General features: G+C 44.0%; 1 protein-coding gene across 1 annotated transcript in view; it reads left to right on the top strand.

Moving 5' to 3' along the window:
• The window catches only part of LOC133616345 (contactin-associated protein-like 4), a 306,751-nt gene that overhangs the window by 205,814 nt on the left and 76,772 nt on the right, over positions 1–24,165 (top strand). Inside the window, exons 12-14 of the mRNA XM_061975492.1 lie at positions 13,139–13,258; positions 13,389–13,586; positions 20,860–21,022. Coding sequence (XP_061831476.1) covers positions 13,139–13,258; positions 13,389–13,586; positions 20,860–21,022 — 481 coding nt within the window. The remainder of the gene's footprint in view (positions 1–13,138; positions 13,259–13,388; positions 13,587–20,859; positions 21,023–24,165) is intronic.

Here is a 24,165-nt window from a genome sequence, read left to right as displayed (position 1 = left end):
CCCGGTAAGGTCTATTCAGGTGTACTGGAGAGGAGGCTACGCCGGATAGTCGAACCTCGGATTCAGGAGGAGCAGTGTGGTTTTCGTCCTGGTCGTGGAACTGTGGACCAGCTCTATACTCTCGGCAGGGTCCTTGAGGGTGCATGGGAGTTTGCCCAACCAGTCTACATGTGTTTTGTAGACTTGGAGAAGGCATTCGACCGTGTCCCTCGGGAAGTCCTGTGGGGAGTGCTCAGAGAGTACGGGGTATCAGACTGTCTGATTGTGGCAGTCCGCTCCCTGTATCATCAGTGCCAGAGCTTGGTCCGCATGGCCGGTAGTAAGTCGGACACGTTTCCAGTGAGGGTTGGACTCCGCCAAGGCTGCCCTTTGTCACCCATTCTGTTCATAACTTTTATGGACAGAATTTCTAGGCGCAGTCAAGGCGTTGAGGGGATCTGGTTTGGTGGCTGCAGGATTAGGTCTCTGCTTTTTGCAGATGATGTGGTCCTGATGGCTTCATCTGGCCAGGATCTTCAGCTCTCACTGGATCGGTTCGCAGCTGAGTGTGAAGCGACTGGGATGAGAATCAGCACCTCCAAGTCCGAGTCCATGGTTCTCGCCCGGAAAAGGGTGGAGTGCCATCTCCGGGTTGGGGAGGAGATCTTGCCCCAAGTGGAGGAGTTCAAGTACCTCGGAGTCTTGTTCACGAGTGGGGGAAGAGTGGGTTTGAGACCACCACGCTAAATTGTTTGTATTAGATAATTTACCTAAAGCTGCAGTATTGGGCTTTCTGCTAACTCAGGGGCTTGCTTACTTTGTAATCTGATTAATATTTAGTAAACAATGTTGGTTTCAGGGCAGGGCAATGTGCATAAATTTACATCTTTTAGGACAGACCATTTTGCATAGGGGTAATCAATTTTAACCTATCCGATTCAAATCTGCTGCAGTGCACTTTAGTTCCTTTCTTTAAATATGTTGCTGTTTCTGATATGTGCGTGTTTCAGGCAACATGTTGTCCAGGAATCTGCTCGGTCTTTTTCCCTTGAACACAAACATACATTTGACACATTCTCATTTACCATTAGTGTGCAGTCAGGGGAAGGGTCATGTAAAATAAGATAATGATGGAAAATAAAGGAAGGACAACACGGTTGCGATGTTCTTAATCTTTTACCAGGCAGCCGGAAATCTCCAACCATGCCTCTATGGACTTGGGCAGAGGCTATGTCCCTAAGAGCCTTTTACCTTCCTGGCTTTCTGGATTCAGCAGTGGCTCAGCTCTCAATCGGAGCTCCTTCACTGACAGGTGGTCAGTCAGTTTTGGTGTCACTTCGGTCAGGCTACAGTTAATCTCTTTTCCTACAGAGGTTATTGTCCTTTGTGGTTTTCAATGCATGGCCAACCAGCACCTTTGGGCAATGATGCCTGAACCTTGCACAGTCCCAAGTCCATTCATCCATCCATTTTCTACCGCTTATTCCCTTTGGGGTCGCGGGGGGCGCTGGAGCCTATCTCAGCTACAATCGGGCGGAAGGCGGCGTACACCCTGGACAAGTCGCTACCTCATCGCAGGGCCAACACAGATAGACACACAACATTCACACTCACATCCACACACTATGGTCAATTTAGTGTTGCCAATCAACTTATCCCAAGGTGCATGTCTTTGGAAGTGGGAGGAAGCCGGAGTACCCGGAGGGAACCCACGCAGTCATGGGGAGGACATGCAAACTCCACACAGAAAGATCCCAAGCCCGGGATTGAACCCAAGACTACTCAGGACCTTCGTATTGTGAGGCAGATGCACTAACCCCTCTGCCACCGAGTCCCAAGTGAATCTCTATAATCATCCACTTCCTCTCCTCCTAGCCAGAGGGTAAGGCTATCTTAAGCCCCTAGAGGGGTCAAGATCTGTGAGATGCTAAATTGGCAACCGTGGCATCTGCCAATAAGGCCAAACTCTCACAGGGACAGGTCCAAATCCTTCATTCTGTGATATGCTAAGGGCGGTCAAAGTCCACTATCAGGGGCTATCTTGCCGCCGTTTCCACTATTCATAGCCGGTCTGATTGGTTGACTCCTTTAGCACGCCCTGTAGAGCCACTGTTCTTAAAGGGTGTGAGGAGGCGATTCCCAACCAAAAGGCTTTTGCTCTCTTCTTGAAATCTTTAAAGTAGTCTTCAAGGCACTTTGTTCAGCTGTGTTTGAGCCCTTACTCCATTTGGATCATTTCTCCTGAGTCTGAAGATCTGGAGACTTTTGATTGCCAGCGTATCAGCTGAGAGAGTACGCGAGTTCACTGCGCTCTCTGTTAGCTAGAGATTTCATTCAGTTAGGGGATTAGGTCAAAACAGTGTTCCTTCTATCAAACCATGCATTCCAGCACCAAAATGTTCCCTAAGAACTGTCTGAGGATGCAGAAAGGCTCCTTCCTGTTTGCCATGAGAGGTCCTTAAAGGCATACTGGTCTCATCGTAGAGCAGACATCCTTTTTATGTCTTCAGGTGAAGCGACTTTGGGCAGGCCTGTTTGCAAGCAAACGCCGGTCCCAGTGGATTGTTGGCCTCATCACTTTGCTTATGCTCAAGCAGGGCAGCCGGCGAGTAGTTGCGCACTCCACATGCGACATGGTCACATCTGAATCTGTTTAGAGACGTGGTCTTGGACAAGGTGTGTTGTGCTGCGTCTACCTCAACTTTTGCCAGATTTTATAGGCTGGATCTGCCTGTATCCTCCATTCCCTCCACTGTTCTCAGGGCTGTGACAACTTGACTAACGTTGACCTCCCCGGGTGCTCTGGGACACTTTGTTTTCCATTTGTCATTACCGGATAAAAAAGTGTATGTTTGTGGGTTACAATGAAGCTTTTTAACTGTGTTTGAAGTATTTTGTTATATTATGTCCTGTCTTAGACACCAACCTACCTGTGGTGTGCCAATTCACCCTCTTCAGGATTTGTTTGGCCTCCTGTTGTCACATGATTACAGATTCATCCATCCATCCATCCATCTTCTTCCGCTTATCCGAGATCGGGTCGCGGGGGCAGCAGCTTAAGCAGGGAAGCCCAGACTTCCCTCTCCCCAGCCACTTCGTCCAGCTCCTCCCGGGGGATCCCGAGGCGTTCCCAGGCCAGCCGGGAGAGATAGTCTTCCCAGCGTGTCCTGGGTCTTCCCCGTGGCCTCCTACCGGTCGGACGTGCCCGAAACACCTTCCTAGGGAGGCGTTCGGGTGGCATCCTGACCAGATGCCCGAACCACCTCATCTGGCTCCTCTCCATGTGGAGGAGCAGCGGCTTTACTTTGAGCTCCCCCCGAATGACAGAGCTTCTCACCCTATCTCTAAGGGAGAGCCCCGCCACTCGGCGGAGGAAACTCATTTCGACCGCTTGTACCCGTGATCTTGTCCTTTCGGTCATGACCCAAAGCTCATGACCATAGGTGAGGATGGGAACGTAGATCGACCGGTAAATCGAGAGCTTTGCCTTCCGGCTCAGCTCCTTCTTCACCACAACGGATCGATACAGCGTCCGCATTACTGAAGACGCCGCACCGATCCGCCTGTCGATCTCACGATCCACTCTTCCCCCACTCGTGAACAAGACTCCGAGGTACTTGAACTCCTCCACTTGGGAGTTGATTACAGATTCACTGAATTTAAATTGAATGACAGTTTACGGCAGGGTTGTCCAAACTTTTTGACTCGGGGGTCGCATTGGGCTAAATATTTATTTGAGAGCCGACTGCATGTAAAGTACCTATATATACATATATATGTATGTATAATTATACTCACACATAATTACAGCCTATACATACTGTATATGTGTATCTGCAATTAGCGGACAGCGGTGATTCCTGCGCCTTCTTACTGACCAATCGGCCAGGGTCCTACCTTTTTTATGTCAAGAGATGGTTCTGGAATCCTGACGAATTGGGCTTCCATTAAAGGGGAACATTATCACAATTTCAGAATGGTTAAAACCATTAAAAATCAGTTCCCAGTGGCTTATTATATTTTTCGAAGTTTTTTTTTCAAAATTTTACCCATCACACAATATCCCTAAAAAAAAGCTTCAAAGTGCCTGATTTTAACCACCCGTCCATTTTCCTGTGACGTCACATAGTGAAGCCAACACAAACAAACATGGCGGAAAGAACAGCAAGCTATAGCGACATTAGCTCGGATTCAGACTCGGATTTCAGCGGCTTAAGCGATTCAACAGATTACGCATGTATTGAAACGGATGGTTGTAGTGTGGAGGCAGGTAGCGAAAACCAAATTGAAGAAGAAACTGAAGCTATTGAGCCATATCGGTTTGAACCGTATGCAAGCGAAACCGACGAAAACGACACGACAGCCAGCGACACGGGAGAAAGCGAGGACGAATTCGGCGATCGCCTTCTAACCAACGATTGGTATGTGTTTGTTTGGCATTAAAGGAAACTAACAACTATGAACTAGGTTTACAGCATATGAAATACATTTGGCAACAACATGCACTTTGAGAGTGCAGACAGCCCAATTTTCCATCAATTAATATATTCTGTAGACATACCCTCATGTCAGCAGGCCAGGGAAGCTAGGGTCGATATTCTTCTCTTGATCATCTTCGGGACGGTGTGAGCCAAGACATCCAGTGGGTTTAGCTCGCTCGTCTGCGGGAACAAACTGCCGCCATCGCTTGCCGTGCTGCCGAGGTCCTTTGTCTCTGAATTGCTCACACACTCCGGCAGATTCAATGGGGGTCTGGCGGCAGATTTCTTTGACTTTATGGTTGGAAATGCATCTGCTTTGAGTGTCGCAGGATATCCACACATTCTTGCCATCTCTGTCGTAGCATAGCTTTCGTCGGTAAAGTGTGCGGAACAAACGTCCAATTTCTTGCCACTTTGGCATCTTTGGGCCACTGGTGCAACTTGAATCCGTCCCTGTTGGTGTTGTTACACCCTCCGACAACACACCGACGAGGCATGATGTCTCCAAGGTACGGAAAACAGTCGAAAAAACGGAAAATAACAGAGCTGATTTGACTCGGTGTTTGAGAAAATGTGTTGTGACGTCATCGCTCCGAGAGCGAATATTAGAAATGTGTTTAATTCGCCAAAATTCACCCATTTAGAGTTCGGAAATCGGTTAAAAAAATATATGGTCTTTTTTCTGCAACATCAAGGTATATCTTGACGCTTACATAGGTCTTGGTGATAATGTTCCCCTTTAATAACCCTTGGACAGAGTTTTTTCAAAACCTCGTAAACCAGAACTCAACAGTTGAAGAGTGTTTGATACAATTCGACAACATCCCATCATAGAAGAGTTGGCAGCCACTCCGTCTCTGGCAGAATCTACAGAAAGCAATCATCAGTCCATCCATCCATTTTCCTCCGCTTATCCGAGGTCGGGTCGCAGGGGCAGCAGTCTAAGCAGAGAAGCCCAGACTTCCCTCACCCCAGCCATTTGGTCCAGCTCCTACCGGGGGATCCCGAGGCGTTCCTAGGCCAGCCGGGAGACATAGTCTTCCCAACGTGTCCTGGGTCTTCCCCTTGGCCTCCTGCCGGTCGGACGTGCCCCAAACACCTCCCTCATTTCGGCCGCTTGTAACCGTGATCTTGTCCTTTCGGTCATAACCCAAAGTTCATGACCATAGGTGAGGATTGGAACGTAGATCCATCCATCCATCCATCCATCTTCTTCCGCTTATCCGAGGTCGGGTCGCGGGGGCAGCAGCCTAAGCAGGGAAGCCCAGACTTCCCTCTCCCCAGCCACTTCGTCCAGCTCTTCCTGTGGGACCCCGAGGCGTTCCCAGGCCAGCCGGGAGACATAGTCTTCCCAACGTGTCCTGGGTCTTCCCCGCGGCCTCCTACCGGTCGGACGTGCCCTAAACACCTCCCTAGGGAGGCGCTCGGGTGGCATCCTGACCAGATGCCCGAACCACCTCATCTGGCTCCTCTCGATGTGGAGGAGCAGCGGCTTTACTTTGAGCTCCTCCTGGATGGCAGAGCTTCTCACCCTATCTCTAAAGTTAAAGTTAAAAAGTTAAAGTACCAATGATTGTCACACACACACTAGGTGTGGCGAAATTATTCTCTGCATTTGACCCATCACCCTTGATCACCCCTTGGGAGGTGAGGGGAGCAGTGGGCAGAAGCGGTGATTTAACCCCCAATTCCAACCCTTGATGCTGAGTGCCAAGCAGGGAGGTAATGGGTCCCATTTTTATAGTCTTTGGTATGACTCGGCCGGGATTTGAACTCCCAACCTACCGATCTCAGGACGGACACTCTAACCACTAGGCCACTAAGGGAGAGCCCCGCCACCCGGCGGAGGAAACTCATTTCGGCAGCTTGTACCCGTGATCTTGTCCTTTCGGTCATAACCCAAAACTCATGACCATAGGTGAGGATGGGAACGTAGATCGACCGGTAAATTGAGAGCTTTGCCTTCCGGCTCAGCTCCTTCTTCACCACAACGGATCGATACAGCGTCCGCATTACTGAAGACGCCGCACCGATCCGCCTGTCGATCTCACGATCCACTCTTCCCTCACTCGTGAACAAGACTCCGAGGTACTTGAACTCCTCCACTTGGGGCAAGATCTCCTCCCCAACCCGGAGATGGCACTCCACCCTTTTCCGGGCGAGAACCATGGACTCGGACTTGGAGGTGCTGATTCTCATCCCAGTCGCTTCACACTCAGCTGCGAACCGATCCAGTGGAACGTAGATCGATCGGTAAATTGAGATCTTTGCCTTCCGGCTGAGCTCCTTCTTCACCACAACGGATCGATACGGCGTCCGCATTACTGAAGACGCCGCAATCAGAAAGCAATCAACCATGATAAACAACAAAGCCGCTGGACCTGACGGCATTTCCACCACATTTTTTAAGCAAGGAGGTTCATCCCTTACCTACCAGCTGTACCTCCTGATTACAAAGATTTGGGAAAATGGGGTGATGACTGCAGACTTTCGGGATGCGCTTATTGTCGCCCTGTTCAAGAAAGAGGACAAGGCCATCCCTAAAAACCACAGAGGGATCTTCCTCCTTGCAACTGCAGGATCCTTGCAAGCCGTCTCCTTACTGTCTCCGAAGCTATGCTGCCTGAATCCCAATGTGGATTTCCACAACATAGAGGCACCGTTGACATGATGTTCTGTGCAAGACAGCTGCAAGAGAAATGTCAAGAACAAAATCTCCCACTCGACACAGCTATTATAATCTGTCTAAGGCTTTAGACATGGTAAATCATGAGGCACTGTGGGCCATAATGTCTAAGGCCATGTCTACACTAAGTCGTCTAACCCCTTAAACCAGGGGTGTCAAACTCAAATACAAAGTGGGCCAAAATGTAAAACTGAACAAAGCCGCGGGCCAAGGTTGAACAAATTAACCTTTTAATAGGGACCCAAACAAGTTTTGCATTGAATATTGAACAAGCAAGGCTTATATAACTTTATAGTGACATGCAAAATCCAGTTTCAAATAATAATTAAAGCTGCAAGCAGCATTGGTCGGGCCCGCGTATTTGGCAGGTGCTAGTCTTAAGTGTCCCAATACTTTTGTCCAGTTTTAGTCCCAAGTGTCCCAATACTTTTGGCAAGTTGTAGTCCCAAGTGTCCCAATACTTTTGTCTAGTTTTCGGCCTAAGTGTCCCAATACTTTTGTCCAGTTTTCGGCCTAAGTGTCCCAATACTTTTGTCCGGTGGTAGTCATAAGTGTCCCAAGACTTTTGTCTAGTGTACCTACCTTGTCTGCATTGTGTGGGCACGTTGGTGCTTCCTGCTTTTAAGCAGCCATCTTAAAAAAAACAGCAGCGCAGCAGCATCAGCGCAGCGGGTCTTTGAAGGGTCATAAAATCAAAACCGGAGCAGGTATTAAAACTCTGTTCTGTTATTTTATACACAAGGGTTTAATCTCTCTCCTGTGTTAGTTTGAAGCCGAAACGACAAACGCGCTCAGAGGAGATAGTTTTTGAAGGAAGGTGACCGGTTTTTACAAACAATTAGTTTTGAAGGGGGAATAGCAAACTTCCTGTTGATTTTTGCTGGGGGTTGTCAATTTATGAAATGTAGGTCTAAGTGAGACCTACATAGAGGTTTTTGTTTCATGTCTCTCCGACCTTCCCAGTGGGAGTTACAGGCAGTTTTGTCATTTTTTTTTCTTCCGAGGAGCAGTTTTTTCTCCGTTTTATTCAAAAATTGCTCTAGAGCGCAATTTTTAAATTTGGGGTTAGGTTTTTTATTAGATCGCAATTTTTGCCAGTCCTGATGTGTGTGTTCAGTTTGGTGAGTTTTGAAGCATGTTAAGAGGGTCAAATTACAGCTCAAAGAGGCAAAAGTGACTGTTTTTAGTACTTTTTTGTCTTGAAGGGGGAATTGCCAACTTCCTGTTGATTTCTGCCCGATGATATACAATTATGAAAACTAGGTCTAAGTCAGACCTACATACAGATTTTTGTTTCATGTCTCTCCGATCTTCCTAGTGGGAGTTACAGGCAGTCTAGTTTTTTTTTCCCTAGGGGGCGCTAGAGCGCAATTTTGAGTTTTGGGGTTCGGTTTTTTTTTAAAAAAAGGTAATTTTCGCAGGTCCTGATGTGTGGGTCAAATATGGTGAGTTTTGAAGCATGTTAAGTGGGTCAAATTACAGTTTGTTGTGGCGGCGGAAGAATAAAGAATAATAAAACCTTACAAATTCAATAGGTCCTTATGTCACATTGCATAAGGACTCCCTTTGGGAGTCCTTATGCAATGGGCCATGCGGGCCCTAATAATAATTCAAAAATCTCAATGGCATATCAAATACAATTTTTATAAAAATGTAATGCCTCTTTTCTATCTGCAGCCTTCTGAGGTAAATATATAAAAAAAAAAATTTCCACAGGCTAATAATAAATTGGAAAATAAAATAACAATAATGAATTAAAGCTGCAAGCAGCGTTGGACGGGCCCGCGTATTTGGCAGGTGCTAGTCCTAAGTGTCCCAATACTTTTGTCTACTTGTAGTCTGAAGTGTCCCAAGACTTTTGTCTAGTGTACCTACCTTGTCTGCATTGTGTGGGCACATTGGTGCTTGCTGCTTTTAAGCAGCCATCTTAAAAAAACAGCACCGCAGGAGCATCAGCGCAGCGGGTCTTTGAAGGGTCATAAAATCAAAACCGGAGCAGGTATTACAAATCCCATCTATACTTTTAATCACAAGGGTTGTATCTCTCACCTGTGTTAGTTTGAAGGCGAAACGACAAACGCGCTCAGAGGAGATAGATTTTGAAGAAAGGTGACCGGTTTGTACAAAAATTTTGTTTTGAAGGGGGAATAACAAACTTCCTGTTGATTTTTGCTGGGGGTTGTCAATTTATGAAATGTATGTCTAAGTGAGACCTACATAGAGGTTTTTGTTTCATGTCTCTCCGACCTTCCCAGTGGGAGTTACAGGCAGTTTTGTAATTTTTTTCTTCCGAGGAGCCGTTTTTTATCAGTTTTATTCAAAAATTGCTGTAGAGCGCAATTTTTGAATTTGGGGTTAGGTTTTTTTATTAGATCACAGTTTTTGCCAGTCCTGATGTGTGTGTTCAGTTCGGTGAGTTTTGAAGCAAAGAGGCAAAAGTGACTGTTTTTAGTACTTTTTTGTCTTGAAGGGGGAATTGCCAACTTCCTGTTGATATTTGCCCGAGGATATACAATTATGAAAACTAGGTCTAAGTCAAACCTACATACAGGTATTTGTTTCATGTCTCTCCGATCTTCCTAGTGGGAGATATAGGCAGTCTAGTTTTTTTTTTTCCTAGGGGGTGCTAGAGCGCAATTTTGAGTTTTGGGGTTCGGTTTTTTTTAAAAAAAGGTAATTTTCGCAGGTCCTGATGTGTGGGTCAAATATGGTGAGTTTTGAAGCATGTTAAGTGGGTCAAATTACAGTTTGTTGTGGCGGCGGAAGAATAAAGAATAATAATAAAACCTTAGAATAACAATAGGTCCTTATGTCCCATTGCAGGCCCTAATGAATCAAACATTCAGGCCTTGAAGTAGCAAGAGAAAGGGGGGGGCGGGGTTTGGTGGTAGCGGGGGGGGGAAAAAAAAAAAAAAGGTGGGGGGGTTGTATATTGTAGCGTCCCGGAAGAGTTAGTGCTGCAAGGGCTTCTGGGTATTTGTCCTGTTGTGTTTATGTTGTGTTACGGTGCGGATGTTCTCCCGAAATGTGTTTGTCATTTCTTGTTTGGTGTGGTTTCACAGTGTGGCGCATATTTGTAACAGTGTTAAAGTTGTTAATGCGGCCACCCTCGGTGTGACCTGTATGGCTGTTGATAAAGTATATTTTGCATTCACTTATGTGTGTGTAGAAGCTGCATATTTCATGTGATAGGGGCCGGCACGCTGTTTGTAAGGAGGAAAAACAGAGGTGACGACAGGTTGTAGAGGACGCTAAAGGCAGTGCCTTTAAAGGCACGCCCCCAATATTGTTGTCCGGGTGGAAATCGGGAGAATGGTTGCCCCGGGAGACTTTTGAGAGGGGCACTGAGAATAATATCGGCGGTCCGGCCAAATTTGGCCCGCGGGCCAGAGTTTGATACCTATGCCTTAAACGAATAATTATTTAGCCTAAGCCCTGTTTCAGCCACACTAAACCAGCGTTTAAGGTTTCTCTCCTCGAATACATTTTTACACAACAACACATAACTTCTACTACTTCAACTTTTACACAACCTACTCAGTGGCCTAGTGGTTAAAGTGTCCGCCCTGAGATGGGTAGGTTGTGAGTTCAAACCCCAACCGAGTCATACCAAAGACTATAGAAATGAGACCCATTACCTCCCTGCTTGGCACTCAGCATCAAGAGTTGGAATTGGGGGTTAAATCACCAAAAATGATTCCCGGGCGCGGCCACCGCTGCTGCCCACTGCTCCCCTCACCTGGGGGTGAACAAGGGTGATGGGTCAAATGCAGAGGACACATTTCACCAGACTTAGTGTGTGTGTGACAATCATTGCTACTTTAACTTTAACTTTAACATTAAACCTTGACGACAATGCAAAATGTAGTCCTGAATATGGAACCCTGCCATCAGGGAGAAGACTCCGGGTCCCACTATGCAAATCTAACCGCCTTAAATTATCATTTGTTCCAGCCTCCATTAAGCTGACCAACAATGTGCAATAGAATTTTAATACATAGGTTAGCACTTTTTTAGCACATAGCACTTTAGCACATAGCACTTTAGAACTAAGCACTTTAGCACACAGCACTTTATCCATGAGCTCTAGTGCAATGCACATTGGTACTTTATCTTTATCTCCATACTGTAGATTTTATGCCTACATCATAGTGCCACCTATGTCTATCAAGCTCCATGTTCTGATGTTTAAATGTTAGTTGTATGGTTGTGGTTGTGTCTGTGCTTGTGTTTTTGTTCTGTTGTTTTTGGGTATGTTAAGAAAGCAATGATGCACTGTGCCCAAGACAAATTTCCCCGCGTGGACAATAAAGTTGAACCTTGAACCTTGAACCTTGAACCTAGTACAAACGATAAAACATTGAATATTAGGAGTATGTGAAAGTTCCACTCTTACCTCGTTTACTTCTGACGACTTCCGTAAAATTTTGTAACCAATCAGAAATATCAAGCAGCTAAAATGCGCCAAAATTACACCTCAGAAGAAGGTAAATTGGTCAAGATGTGGAAAAAATACCCATTTAGGAACAGTTCTTTCAAACATATTGATGTCAAGACTTGTGGCGTGGTTTGTTTTCCCTTGGTGCAAAGGATTTGGACCGGACATGGCGTGAAGGTAAATACATGATTTAATAATAGACTATAAAAAGTATAAACAAAAGGCGCGCACAAGGCGGGGAACAAACTTGGCTAATAAAACAAAACTAGCACAAAGGCAGAACTATGAAAAAAAAGGAACAAACAAAAGGCGCTCACAGTGGCTTGAATAAACAAAAAAACTTACCGTATTTTCCGCACCATAAGGCGCCCTGGGTTATAAGCCGCGCCTTCAATGAACGGCATATTTCAAAACTTTGTCCACCCATAAGCCGCCCCGTGTTGTAAGCCGCATCTAACTGCGCTAAAGGAATGTCAAAAAAACAGTCATGGAATCGTATATCAACATGGACGGAGCTGCTGAAAAAAGCCACCCGGCCTCTTCGCGTAAACTTAAACTTACCTTAACCACTCGCTCATCTTTTCTTCATCCATCCCTTCGAGTTAGCTTTTATGATGACGCCGGCTGGAAAGGTCTCTTTTGGCAAGGTCTTCCTTTTGAATATCACCATGGGTGGAAGTTTCTGGCCATTAGCATGGCAAGCTAGAACCACAGTGAAGGATGACTTCTCATTCCCTGTGGTGCGAATATTCACCGTACGTGCTCCCGTTGTATCCACAGTGCGGTTCACAGGAATATCAGTTGCTGTGAAATAGTAATCCGTGTGCGGATGGAGAGATTGCGTCTTTTCATGGACCGGATCCCTGTCACTTGGTAGGAGCCATTTTGTGGTCTTTACAGATGTAAACACACAAAGGAAATGAAACGTACGGTGATATCCGCGCGCTTTTTCTTCTTCTACGCGGGCGGGTGGTTGCTTACAGTAGAAGAAGAAGCGCTTCCTGTTCTATGGGGGCGGGTGCTTACCTTGGCGGTTGCTTGCGTAGAAGAAGAAGCGCTTCCTGTTCTACCGGGAAAAAAGATGGCGGCTGTTTACCGAAGTTGCGAGACCGAAACTTTATGAAAATGAATCTTAATATTTATCCATATATAAAGCGCACCGGGTTATAAGGCGCACTGTCAGCTTTTGAGTAAATTTGTGGTTTTTAGGTGCGGAAAATACGGTACGTGGCAAATAAAGAGCAGCATGAACTATGACCTGGACAGAGTAAGCAGCGTGTCAAGAGTGCAGAGCATGAATGTGACGTCGCCAGGCCGACCGACAGAAAATGACAGGCTTAAATAGTCATGTGGTGATTGAAAACAGGTGCGTGAGTTCAAATGAATCAGGTGCGTGAGTCCAAGACGTGAAACAGGTGACACTAATGGTTGTCAAGGTAACAAACAAACAAGGAAGTGCAACCAGGAACTAAAAAGAGTCCAAAAAACAAACAGCACATGGCCAAAAAAAAACATGATCAACAATTCTTGTTTTTTTTTAATGTTTGGCCACAGCAAAATACGAACAGTCATGTGAGGCATACAAACATAAAGGCATCCCGTCGGGGCATCATTACGTGGATGTGGACGGCAGTGGACCGATCAAACCTCAGCTCATATATTGTAACATGACAGGTAACACACACACACACACACACACACACACATTAAAGATGTACTTTTCATTCCTATTGATGCTTCTGAGTGTTCTACAGATACCAATGGAAAGTAATGACCTATTCTAATGTAATCTAATCACTTTAAGACAAGGCATGGATGGTGATCGACCACAATAACACAGAGCTGACTGCACTGGATTCATCCTCCGCGGGAAGACAACATTCAGTCCAATTCCGCTACGCTTCGGAAGAGGAACAGTTAGCAGCGGTCCTCAGCCAATCAGAGCACTGCGAGCAGGAGCTGTATTACCATTGTCGGAAGCCCCGCCTCCACAGCAAACCAGGTAAACGTGGCAAATGTTCATGCTTAATGGCTTGATTCGTCATACTAATCATTGCTACTCACCGGTGGTATTCTTTGGAATAATACACAAATAGTCTTTAAAGGGGAACATTATCACAATTTCAGAAGGGTTAAAACCATTAAAAATCAGTTCCCAGTGGATTATTTTATTTTTCGAAGTTTTTTTCAAAATTTTACCCATCACGCAATATCCCTAAAAAAAAGCTTCAAAGTGCCTGATTTTAACCATCGTTATATACACCCGTCCATTTTCCTGTGACGTCACATAGTGATGCCAATACAAACAAACAGCAAGGTATAGCGACATTAGCTCGGATTCAGACTCGGATTTCAGCGATTTAACACTGTCTGATGCAACGGAAAGTTGGCTCGTGCGAGACGGGAATGAAGGTACATGATTTATTATTATCAAAAAAAAAGGAATAAATGAAAGCGCGCACAGTGGCGGAGAATAAACTATGAAACCAAAAGACTATAGCAAAAAAAGTACAAACAAAAAACACGCACAATGGCGGAGAACAAACTATGAAACCAAAAGGACTATAAATATGGAACAAAAAACTTACTTGGCTTGGACAAAAGTAGTTGCTTGAGGAATTGACATGAAAAGAAGTATCAGGCATGAACAGAGCATAAATGTGTTGAGGTCGTCAGGACGAACAACAGAAAATGAATGAACTTAAATACTATGGACATGATTAGTGAAAGCAGGTGCGTGACTCAAAACGTGAAACAGGTGCGTGACGTGACGGGTGAAAACTAATGGTTGCTATGGTGACCAGACAAGGGAGTGAAAAGACAGAAACTAAACAAAACATGACTTAAAACAAAACATGATAATACAGACATGACACTAAGAACATATATTTTTCCACGATTTCAGCACTCAGGTTAACTATACCTAAATAGACACAAAATACTGCATTACACAAGACTACCCGAATGTACTCGAAGGATTGAAAAAAATACATGTTTTTAAGCTAAATTATTGGTAAACACAAATTATGTATAATAATTTACGTAAAACCGCGAGTAATGAATAACGTTTTCATCAATTAATATATTCTGTAGACATACCCTTTTCCTGAAAGCTGTTCTGTCCAGTTTTGGAGTTGATGTCAGCAGGCCAGGGAAGCTAGGGTCGATATTCTTCTCTTGATTGCATAAGGGACGGTGTGAGTCAAGACATCCAGGGGGTTTAGCTCGCTCGTCTGCGGGAACAAACTGCCGCCATTGCTTGCCGTGCTACCGAGGTCCTTTGTCCCTGAATTGCTCACACACTCCGGCAGATTCAATGGGGGTCTGGTGGCAGATTTCTTTGACTTTATCGTTGGAAATGCATCTGCTTTGAGCATACTTGCCAACCCTCCCGGATTTTCCGGGAGACTCCCGAAATTCAGCGCCTCTCTCGAAAACCTCCCGGGACAAAATTTCTCCCGAAAATCTCCCGAAATTCAGGCGGACTCAGGTCCATGAGGACCTGAGTCCGCTAACCCACAATATAACCAGCATACCTGCCCAATCACGTTATAACTGTAGAATGATGGAGGGCGAGTTCTTGGTTTCTTATGTGGGTTTATTGTTAGGCAGTTTCATTAACGTCCTCCCAGCGCGGCAACAACACACAACAACAGCAGTCACGTTTTTGTATACCGTAAAGCAGTTGGTCTGCCGTAAACAGCAATGTTGTGACACTCTTAAACAGGACAATACTGCCATCTAGTGCATTTGATGAAAGCACTTTTGTGCGTGCCACACAGCAATGCATCATCAGAGTTCAGCATGGTTCGAAAAATAGTGACAGAGAATAGAACAAGGATGGACAATTCAATCCTTAACTCAACAATGAGTAGATGAGTGTTATGTGTGTGTGTATATGTGTAAATAAATGAACACTGAAATTCAAGTATTCATTTTATATATATATATACATATATATATATATATATATATATATATATATATATATATATATATATATATATATATATATATATATATATATATATATATATATATAATAAAATTAATATATATATATATACGTATATATATATACATATTATAAAATAAACATATATATACGTATATATATATATATATATATATATATATAAATATATATATATATATATATATATATATATATAGCTAGAATTCACTGAATGCCAAGTATTTGTATATATATATATATATATATTATATATATATATGAAATACTTGACTTGGTGAATTCTAGCTGTAAATATACTCCTCCCTTTTAACCACGCCCCCATCCCACGCCCACCCCCACCCTCCTCCCCCCACCTCCCGAAATCGGAGGTCTCAAGGTTGGCAAGCATGGCTTTGAGTGTCGCAGGATATCCACACATTCTTGCCATCTCTGTCGTAGCATAGCTTTCGTCGGTAAAGTGTGCGGAACAAACGACTGACCATTTCGTCGGCTTTCCCCACAGCCTCGTATTTTGAACAAATTTCGTCCAATTTCTTGCCACTTTGGCATCTTTGGGCCACTGGTGCAACTTGAATCCGTCCCTGTTCGTGTTGTTACACCCTCCGACAACACACCGACGAAAGTGAGAAATAGGCGGATTGCTTCCCGATGTGACGTCAGGTTGTGACGTCATCGCTCTGAGAGCGAATATTAGAAAGGCGTTTAATTCGCCTAAATTCACCCATTTAGAGTTCGGAAATCGGTCAAAAATTATATGGTCTTTTTTCTGCAACATCAAGGTATATATTGACGCTTACATAGGTCTGGTGATAATGTTCCCCTTTAAGACGACTGTATGCAGATTTAGTTCCTCATCGGCACCAAAACTTATAAAAATGCGCAAAACATTTTAATATCATCAAAATATACAGTCGTGGTCAAAAGTTTACATACACTTGTAAAGAACATCATGTCATGGCTGTCTTGAGTTTCCAATCATTTCTACTTTTTGTGATGTAGTGATTGGAGCACATACTTGTTGGTCACAAAAAACATTCATGAAGTTTAGTATTTAAATTCATTGTTTTCAGTTTGTCGTGCTGACGACATCCCCGCATTTATGCTTCTGCACACTCTCCACACCCTTATGACCCTTGCTGCAGTTTTTTCATGCCGGTTCCATGCCAAGTAAGTTTTTGTTTATTAAGCCACAGTTAGTGTTTTTTGTTGTTCATAGTTTCTGCCTCTGTGCAAGTATTTGTTTTCATAGCCAAGTCGTTTTCTCCGCCACTGTGCGCGCTTTTCGTTTGTACTTTTTTGTAGTTATAGTGTTTAAATAAATCATGTATTTACCTTCAAGCCACATCTGGTCCAATTCACTTGCACCTCGGGAGAACAAACCAAGCCATAGTCCAAGTCCTGACAACATACACTTGTAAAGAACATCATGTCATGGCTGTCTTGAGTTTCCAATCATTTCTACAACTTATTTTTTTGTGATGTAGTGATTGGAGCACATACTTGTTGGTCACAAAAAACATTCATGAAGTTTGCTTCTTTTATGAATTTATTATGGGTCTACTGAAAATGTGAGGGTCAAAAGTATACATACAGCAATGTTAATATTTGCTTACATGTCCCTTGGCAAGTTTACCTGCAATAAGGCGCTTTTGGTAGCCATCCACAAGCTTCTGCTTGAATTTTTGACCACTCCTCTTGACAAAATTGGTGCAGTTCAGCTAAATGTGTTGCTTTTCTGACATGGACTTGTTTCTTCAGCATTGTCCACACGTTTAAGTCAGGACTTTGGGAAGGCCATTCTAAAACCTTCATTCTAGCCTGGTTTAGCCATTCTTTTACCACTTTTGACGTGTGTTTGGGGTCATTGTCCTGTTGGAACACCCAACTGCGCCCAACTGATGATTTTAGCTTGTCCTGAAGAATTTGGAGGTAATCCTCCTTTTTCATTGTCCCATTTACTCTCTGTAAAGCAGCAGTTCCATTGGCAGCAAAACAGGCCCAGAGCATAATACTACCACCACCATGCTTGATGGTAGGTTTGTTGTTCCTAGGATTAAAGGCCTCACCTTTTGTCCTCCAAAAATATTGCTGGGTTTTTACTTCAGGACAAGCTAAAATCATCAACCCGGAGGTTGGGTCTTGGGCGCAGTTGGGTGTTCCAACGGGACAATGACCCCAAACACACCTCAAAAGTGGTAAAGGAATGGCTAAATCAGGCTAGAATGAAGGTTTTAGAATGGCCTTCCCAAAGTCCTGACTTAAATGTGTGGACTGTTATGATCCGCTGCCCGGATCATATTTTTGTTTACGTTTTCAAGATACTTGTGTTTTTTGTTAGTTTTGGACTCCTTGAGTGCCTGTTTTGTACACCTGAGTTTGTTGCCATGGCTGCTTATTATTTTCACCTGACGCGTGTGTTCCCGACGCGCACCCGTTTGTCATCACTGACATTATTATTTAAGCCTGCCTTCCCTGTCATTCTGTCTTGCTTCCTAGTTTGTTTTCGTACAACAGTTGACGACTTTTGTTTCCTGCTCTGAACCTGCTAGCTTCCATGCTAGACTCCGTTTTACCTTCTAGCTCCCACGCTAGCCATTTTTAGTTTTTGCCTTCCGTGCTATGAGCACGTTTTTGTTTGTTCCAGTATAATTTATTCCGGTAAATAAATCATTTCTTTTACCTTCACGCTGTGTCCGAAGTCCGTTGCATCCTGGGAGAACGAAACCCCGCATCACCATGCGCCCCGGTCGTCACAGTGGACAATGCTGAAGAAACAAGTCCAAGTCAGAAAACCAACAAATTTAGATGAACCAAACTTCATGAATGTTTTTTGTGACCAACAAGTATGTGCTCCAATCACTACATCACAAAAAAATAAGTTGTAGAAATGATTGGAAACTCAAGACAGCCATGACATGATGTTCTTTACAAGTGTATGTTGTCAGGACTTGGACTATGGCTTGGTTTGTTCTCCCGAGGTGCAAGTGAATTGGACCAGGTGTGGCTTGAAGGTAAATACATGATTTATTTAAACACTATAACTACAAAAAAGTACAAACGAAAAGCGCGCACAGTGGCGGAGAAAACGACTTGGCTATGAAAACAAATACTTGCACAAAGGCAGAAACTATGAACAACAAAAAAACACTAACTGTGGCTTAATAAACAAAAACTTACTTGGCATGGAACCGGCATGAAAAAACTGCAGCAAGGGTCATAAGGGTGTGGAGAGTGTGCAGAAGCATAAATGCGGGGATGTCGTCAGCACGACAAACTGAAAACAATGAACTTAAATACTATAGACATGATTAACGAAAACAGGTGCGTGACTCAAAATGTGAAACAGGTGCGTGACGTGACAGGTGAAAACTAATGGTTGCTATGGTGACAAAACAAAAGTGCACAAAAAGTCCAAAAACAAAACTGAACATGACCAAAACAAAAATCACACAGACATGACATATGTAAACTTTTGACCAGGACTGTATATTATTGGACATTTAATAATCTACCATAATATCATCAAACACTGTCTTTTATGGCCTTAAATCCCTAATTTGTGGGCCCAACCAGATAAAAGATATGATCTGTCTATATACTTTGTCATGTTTTGAAGTCTTAAAGTGTTGAAGGAAGTGTCGTCCACCAGTTTGAAATGTCAACTTTGCTACATCGGGGACGGTACCACTGGATTGGCAGACCGGGGTGGTGGTTCCTCTCTTTAAGAAGGGGAACCGGAGGGTGTGTTCTAACTATCGTGGGATCACACTCCTCAGCCTTCCCGGTAAGGTCTATTCAGGTGTACTGGAGAGGAGGCTACGCCGGATAGTCGAACCTCGGATTCAGGAGGAACAGTGTGGTTTTCGTCCTGGTCGTGGAACTGTGGACCAGCTCTATACTCTCGGCAGGGTCCTTGAGGGTGCATGGGAGTTTGCCCAACCAGTCTACATGTGTTTTGTGGACTTGGAGAAGGCATTCGACCGTGTCCCTCGGGAAGTCCTGTGGGGAGTGCTCAGGGAGTATGGGGTATCGGACTGTCTGATTGTGGCAGTCCGCTCCCTGTATGATCAGTGCCAGAGCTTGGTCCGCATTGCCGGTAGTAAGTCGGACACGTTTCCAGTAAGGGTTGGACTCCGCCAAGGCTGCCCTTTGTCACCGATTCTGTTCATAACTTTTATGGACCGAATTTCTAGGCGCAGTCAAGGCGTTGAGGGGATCTGGTTTGGTGGCTGCAGGATTAGGTCTCTGCTTTTTGCAGATGATGTGGTCCTGATGGCTTCATCTGGCCAGGATCTTCAGCTCTCACTGGATCGGTTCGCAGCTGAGTGTGAAGCGACTGGGATGAGAATCAGCACCTCCAAGTCCGAGTCCATGGTTCTCGCCCGGAAAAGGGTGGAGTGCCATCTCCGGGTTGGGGAGGAGATCTTGCCCCAAGTGGAGGAGTTCAAGGACCTCGGAGTCTTGTTCACGAGTGAGGGAAGAGTGAATCGTGAGATCGACAGGCGGATCGGTGCGGCGTCTTCAGTAATGCGGACGCTGTATCGGTCCGTTGTGGTGAAGAAGGAGCTGAGCCGGAAGGCAAAGCTCTCAATTTACCGGTCGATCTACGTTCCCATCCTCACCTATGGTCATGAGCTTTGGGTTATGACCGAAAGGACAAGATCACGGGTACAAGCGGCCGAAATGAGTTTCCTCCGCCGGGTGGCGGGTCTCTCCCTTAGAGATAGGGTGAGAAGCTCTGCCATCCGGGAGGAGCTCAAAGTAAAGCCGCTGCTCCTCCACATCGAGAGGAGCCAGATGAGGTGGTTCGGGCATCTGGTCAGGATGCCACCCGAACGCCTCCCTAGGGAGGTGTTTAGGGCACGTCCGACCGGTAGGAGGCCGCGGGGAAGACCCAGGACACAAGTTGGGAAGACTATGTCTCCCGGCTGGCCTGGGAACGCCTCGGGTCCCCCGGGAGGAGCTGGATGAAGTGGCTGGGGAGAGGGAAGTCTGGGCTTCCCTGCTTAGACTGCTGCCCCCGCGACCCGACCTCGGATAAGCGGAAGAAGATGGATGGATGGATGGAACTTTGCTAATGTTTGGTAAATATTTTCAATCTTAAGAGTGTATAGATGCACATCTATCTTTTTGATGACACCTGCTGTGCGTATCGGCCTAAACCGTCATAAGAAGGTGGTCTTATTGAAATGATGCGCATCACTAAGACATTTGCAGTTGCAACACGAATCTTTGCAGTGGATTAGTTAAATGAAGTATCAATGTCAAATTCCTTGTGGTAAGGGTCTGTGTGTTTCAGACAGTGCATCGCTCAGCAGGTGGATTGGAGGTCAAGGTCCTGGACTGGTCCAGAACCACTGGGATGGAGCTCTGCAGCACAGTGAACTGTGTTCTTGTGGCCTTCACAACAACTGTCTGAGTTCAAATATCCAGTGCAACTGCGACACAGGCAACAACCAATGGTATGGCAATGCATATTACTCCCAGGGTTTTGTAAAGGGGTGGAAAGTTTCCGGAAATTTACCACGGGAAGTTAAGCTCGGGGAAGTTTGGAAATATCGACCATTTTTTGGATTATTCAAAGTTGGACACCGTCCATGGGAATTAATGGGAATATATGGGGAATTTGTCACGACGAGGGGGTTTTCGCATCTTACTGCGAGGATTGTTCTCCCGGGATGCAAACAGAGGTGGGTAGAGTAGCCAGAAATTGTACTCAAGTAAGAGTACTGTTACTTTAGAGATTTATTACTCAAGTAAAAGTAAGGAGTAGTCACCCAAATATTTACTTGAGTAAAAGTAAAAAGTATGTTGTGAAAAAACTACTCAAGTACTGAGTAACTGATGAGTAACATACACACACATATCATATATATATATATATATATATATATATATATATATATATATATATATATATATATATATACACACACATATATATATATATATATATATATATATATATATATATACATATATATATGTATGTGTGGGAAAAAAAATCACAAGACTATTTCATCTCTACAGGCCTGTTTCATGAGGGGGGGTTCCCTCAATCATCAGGAGATTTTAATGGGAGCATTCGCATACCATGGTTTATATAGGGCACAGAGTGGGTGGGTACAGGCTGGCGTAGGGGCGTGGTGATTGGCTCATGTGTTACCTAGGAGGTGTTTCCGTCTGTGGCGGCATGCTGTTACAATTTCGCTGCGCTTGTTGAGGGATGACAGGTCTGGACGGTAAATAATAAACAGTTTCTCTTTCAAGCATAGGTTGCATCTTTTATTACCACTATTGTAAGGTGTGCTGGATGCAAGAATTTGCCATGTTATTGAATATTCAACATTATTGTCTTTGAGGTCCCAAATGTGTTTGCTGAGTTCTGTGATATTCCGCAGGTTTTGGTTCCTGAAAGAAGCCTTGTGATTGTTCCATCTGGTTTTGAATTCTCCCTCGGTTAATCCTACATATGTGTCGGATGTGTTAATGTCCTTGCGTGTTACCTTAGATTGGTAGACAACTGATGTTTGTAAGCACCCCCCGTTGAGAGGGCAATCAGGTTTCTTTCGACAGTTACAGCCTCTGAAACAGGCCTGTAGAGATGAAATAGTCTTGTGATTTTTTTTCCCACACATACATATATTGCTCTACTACGGTTACGAGCACTATTTTTTGGATAACCTTATTAAGACATATATATATATATATATATATATATATATATATATATATATATATATATATATATATATATATATATATATATATATATATATATATACACATACATTGATATATACAGTATATAATTTATATTTATTTATTTTGCCGTTTTTGTTTACATGTTAAAGGTGTTTTAATGCATATACATGCATGTTTAACATATAGATTCCTTTCTTTCATGAAGACAAGAATATAAGTTGGTGTATTACCTGATTCTGATGACTTGCATTGATTGTAATCAGACAGTAGTGATGATAACATCCACGTTTTCAAATGGAGGAGAAAAAAAGTTCCTCCATTCTGTCTAATACCACATGAAAGTGGTTGGTTTTTGGCATCTTATTTGTCCAGCTTCCATATTCGTTTTTATACACTTTACAAGAAATACATTGGCGGCAAACTCCGTAGCTTGCTAGCTTGTTTGCGCTGGCTTTCGGAGACTCTTATTTTGAAAGCGCAGACGCGATGGAGCGGCACTTTTATGACGGGATGAACGGTTGAAATAAAAAAGGATCTTTTTTCCTTCATACTTTTGATTGATTGATTGAAACATTTATTAGTAGATTGCACAGTACAGTACATATTCCGTACAATTGGCCACTAAATGGTAACACCCCAATAAGTTTTTCAACTTGTTTAAGTCAGGTCATGTGACCCCTGGCTCTGTTTGATTGGTCCAACGTCACCAGTGACTGCATCTGATTGGTGGAACGGAGTGAACGTCACCAGTGACTGTATTTGTTGAAACGCAGGCACTATGAAGGTCTGTCTGACGGACCAAAACAAACAAAGCTTGCATTAACAGATCGATAAAAATTGGTAGCGAGTAGCGAGCTGAATGTAGATAAAAGTAGCGGAGTAAAAGTAGCGTTTCTTCTCTATAAATATACTCAAGTAAAAGTACAAGTATGTTGCATTAAAACTACTCTTAGAAGTACAATTTATCCCAAAAGTTACTCAAGTAGATGTAACGGAGTAAATGTAGCGCGCTACTACCCACCTCTGGATGCAAACAGACTTTTCCGGACATAGGAACGTAGGAACATATTTATTCTTGACTCTCAACTAGGTGAAAACAAAAAGGCGCACAAGCCGAAGGCACAACTTAACGCAGAAAACACTTAGCCTGAACTATAGACATGAAACAAAAAGTCGCTAACTGTGGCATAAATAAACAAAACTTACTTGGCAAGGCACGAGCAGCATGAACTAAGCATGAAACAATCAGCATGAACTATGGTATCTCCAGAAAACAAGCATGAACATGGCACGAATCAATCGAATGAATACAAGCATGAACTATGGCATGAAAAGAACAATGTCGCCAAACCGACTAACTGGCAACAACAGGCTTAAAGGGGAACATTATCACCAGACCTATGTAAGCGTCAATATATACCTTGATGTTGCAGAAAAAAGACCATATATTTTTTTAACCGATTTCCGAACTCTAAATGGGTGAATTTTGGCAAATTAAACGCCTTTCTAATATTCGCTCTCGGAGCGATTGTGGCATCACATCGGGAAGCAATCCGCCTATTTCTCAAACACCGAGTCAAATCAGCTCTGTTATTTTCCCTTTTTTCGACTGTTTTCCGTACCTTGGAGACATCATGCCTCGTCGGTGTGTTGTCGGAGGGTGTAGCAACACGAACAGGGACGGATTCAAGTTGCACCAGTGGCCCAAAGATGCGAAAGTGGCAAGAAATTGGACGTTTGTTCCGCACACTTTACCGACGAAAGCTATGCTACGACAGAGATGGCAAGAATGTGTGGATATCCTGCGACACTCAAAGCAGATGCATTTCCAACCATAAAGTCAAAGAAATCTGCCGCCAGACCCCCATTGAATCTGCCGGAGTGTGTGAGCAATTCAGGG

This window comes from Nerophis lumbriciformis, linkage group LG14, assembly GCF_033978685.3.
Source record: "Nerophis lumbriciformis linkage group LG14, RoL_Nlum_v2.1, whole genome shotgun sequence".
Lineage (NCBI taxonomy): Eukaryota > Metazoa > Chordata > Actinopteri > Syngnathiformes > Syngnathidae > Nerophis > Nerophis lumbriciformis.
This window is presented reverse-complemented; position numbering and strand designations above follow the sequence as displayed.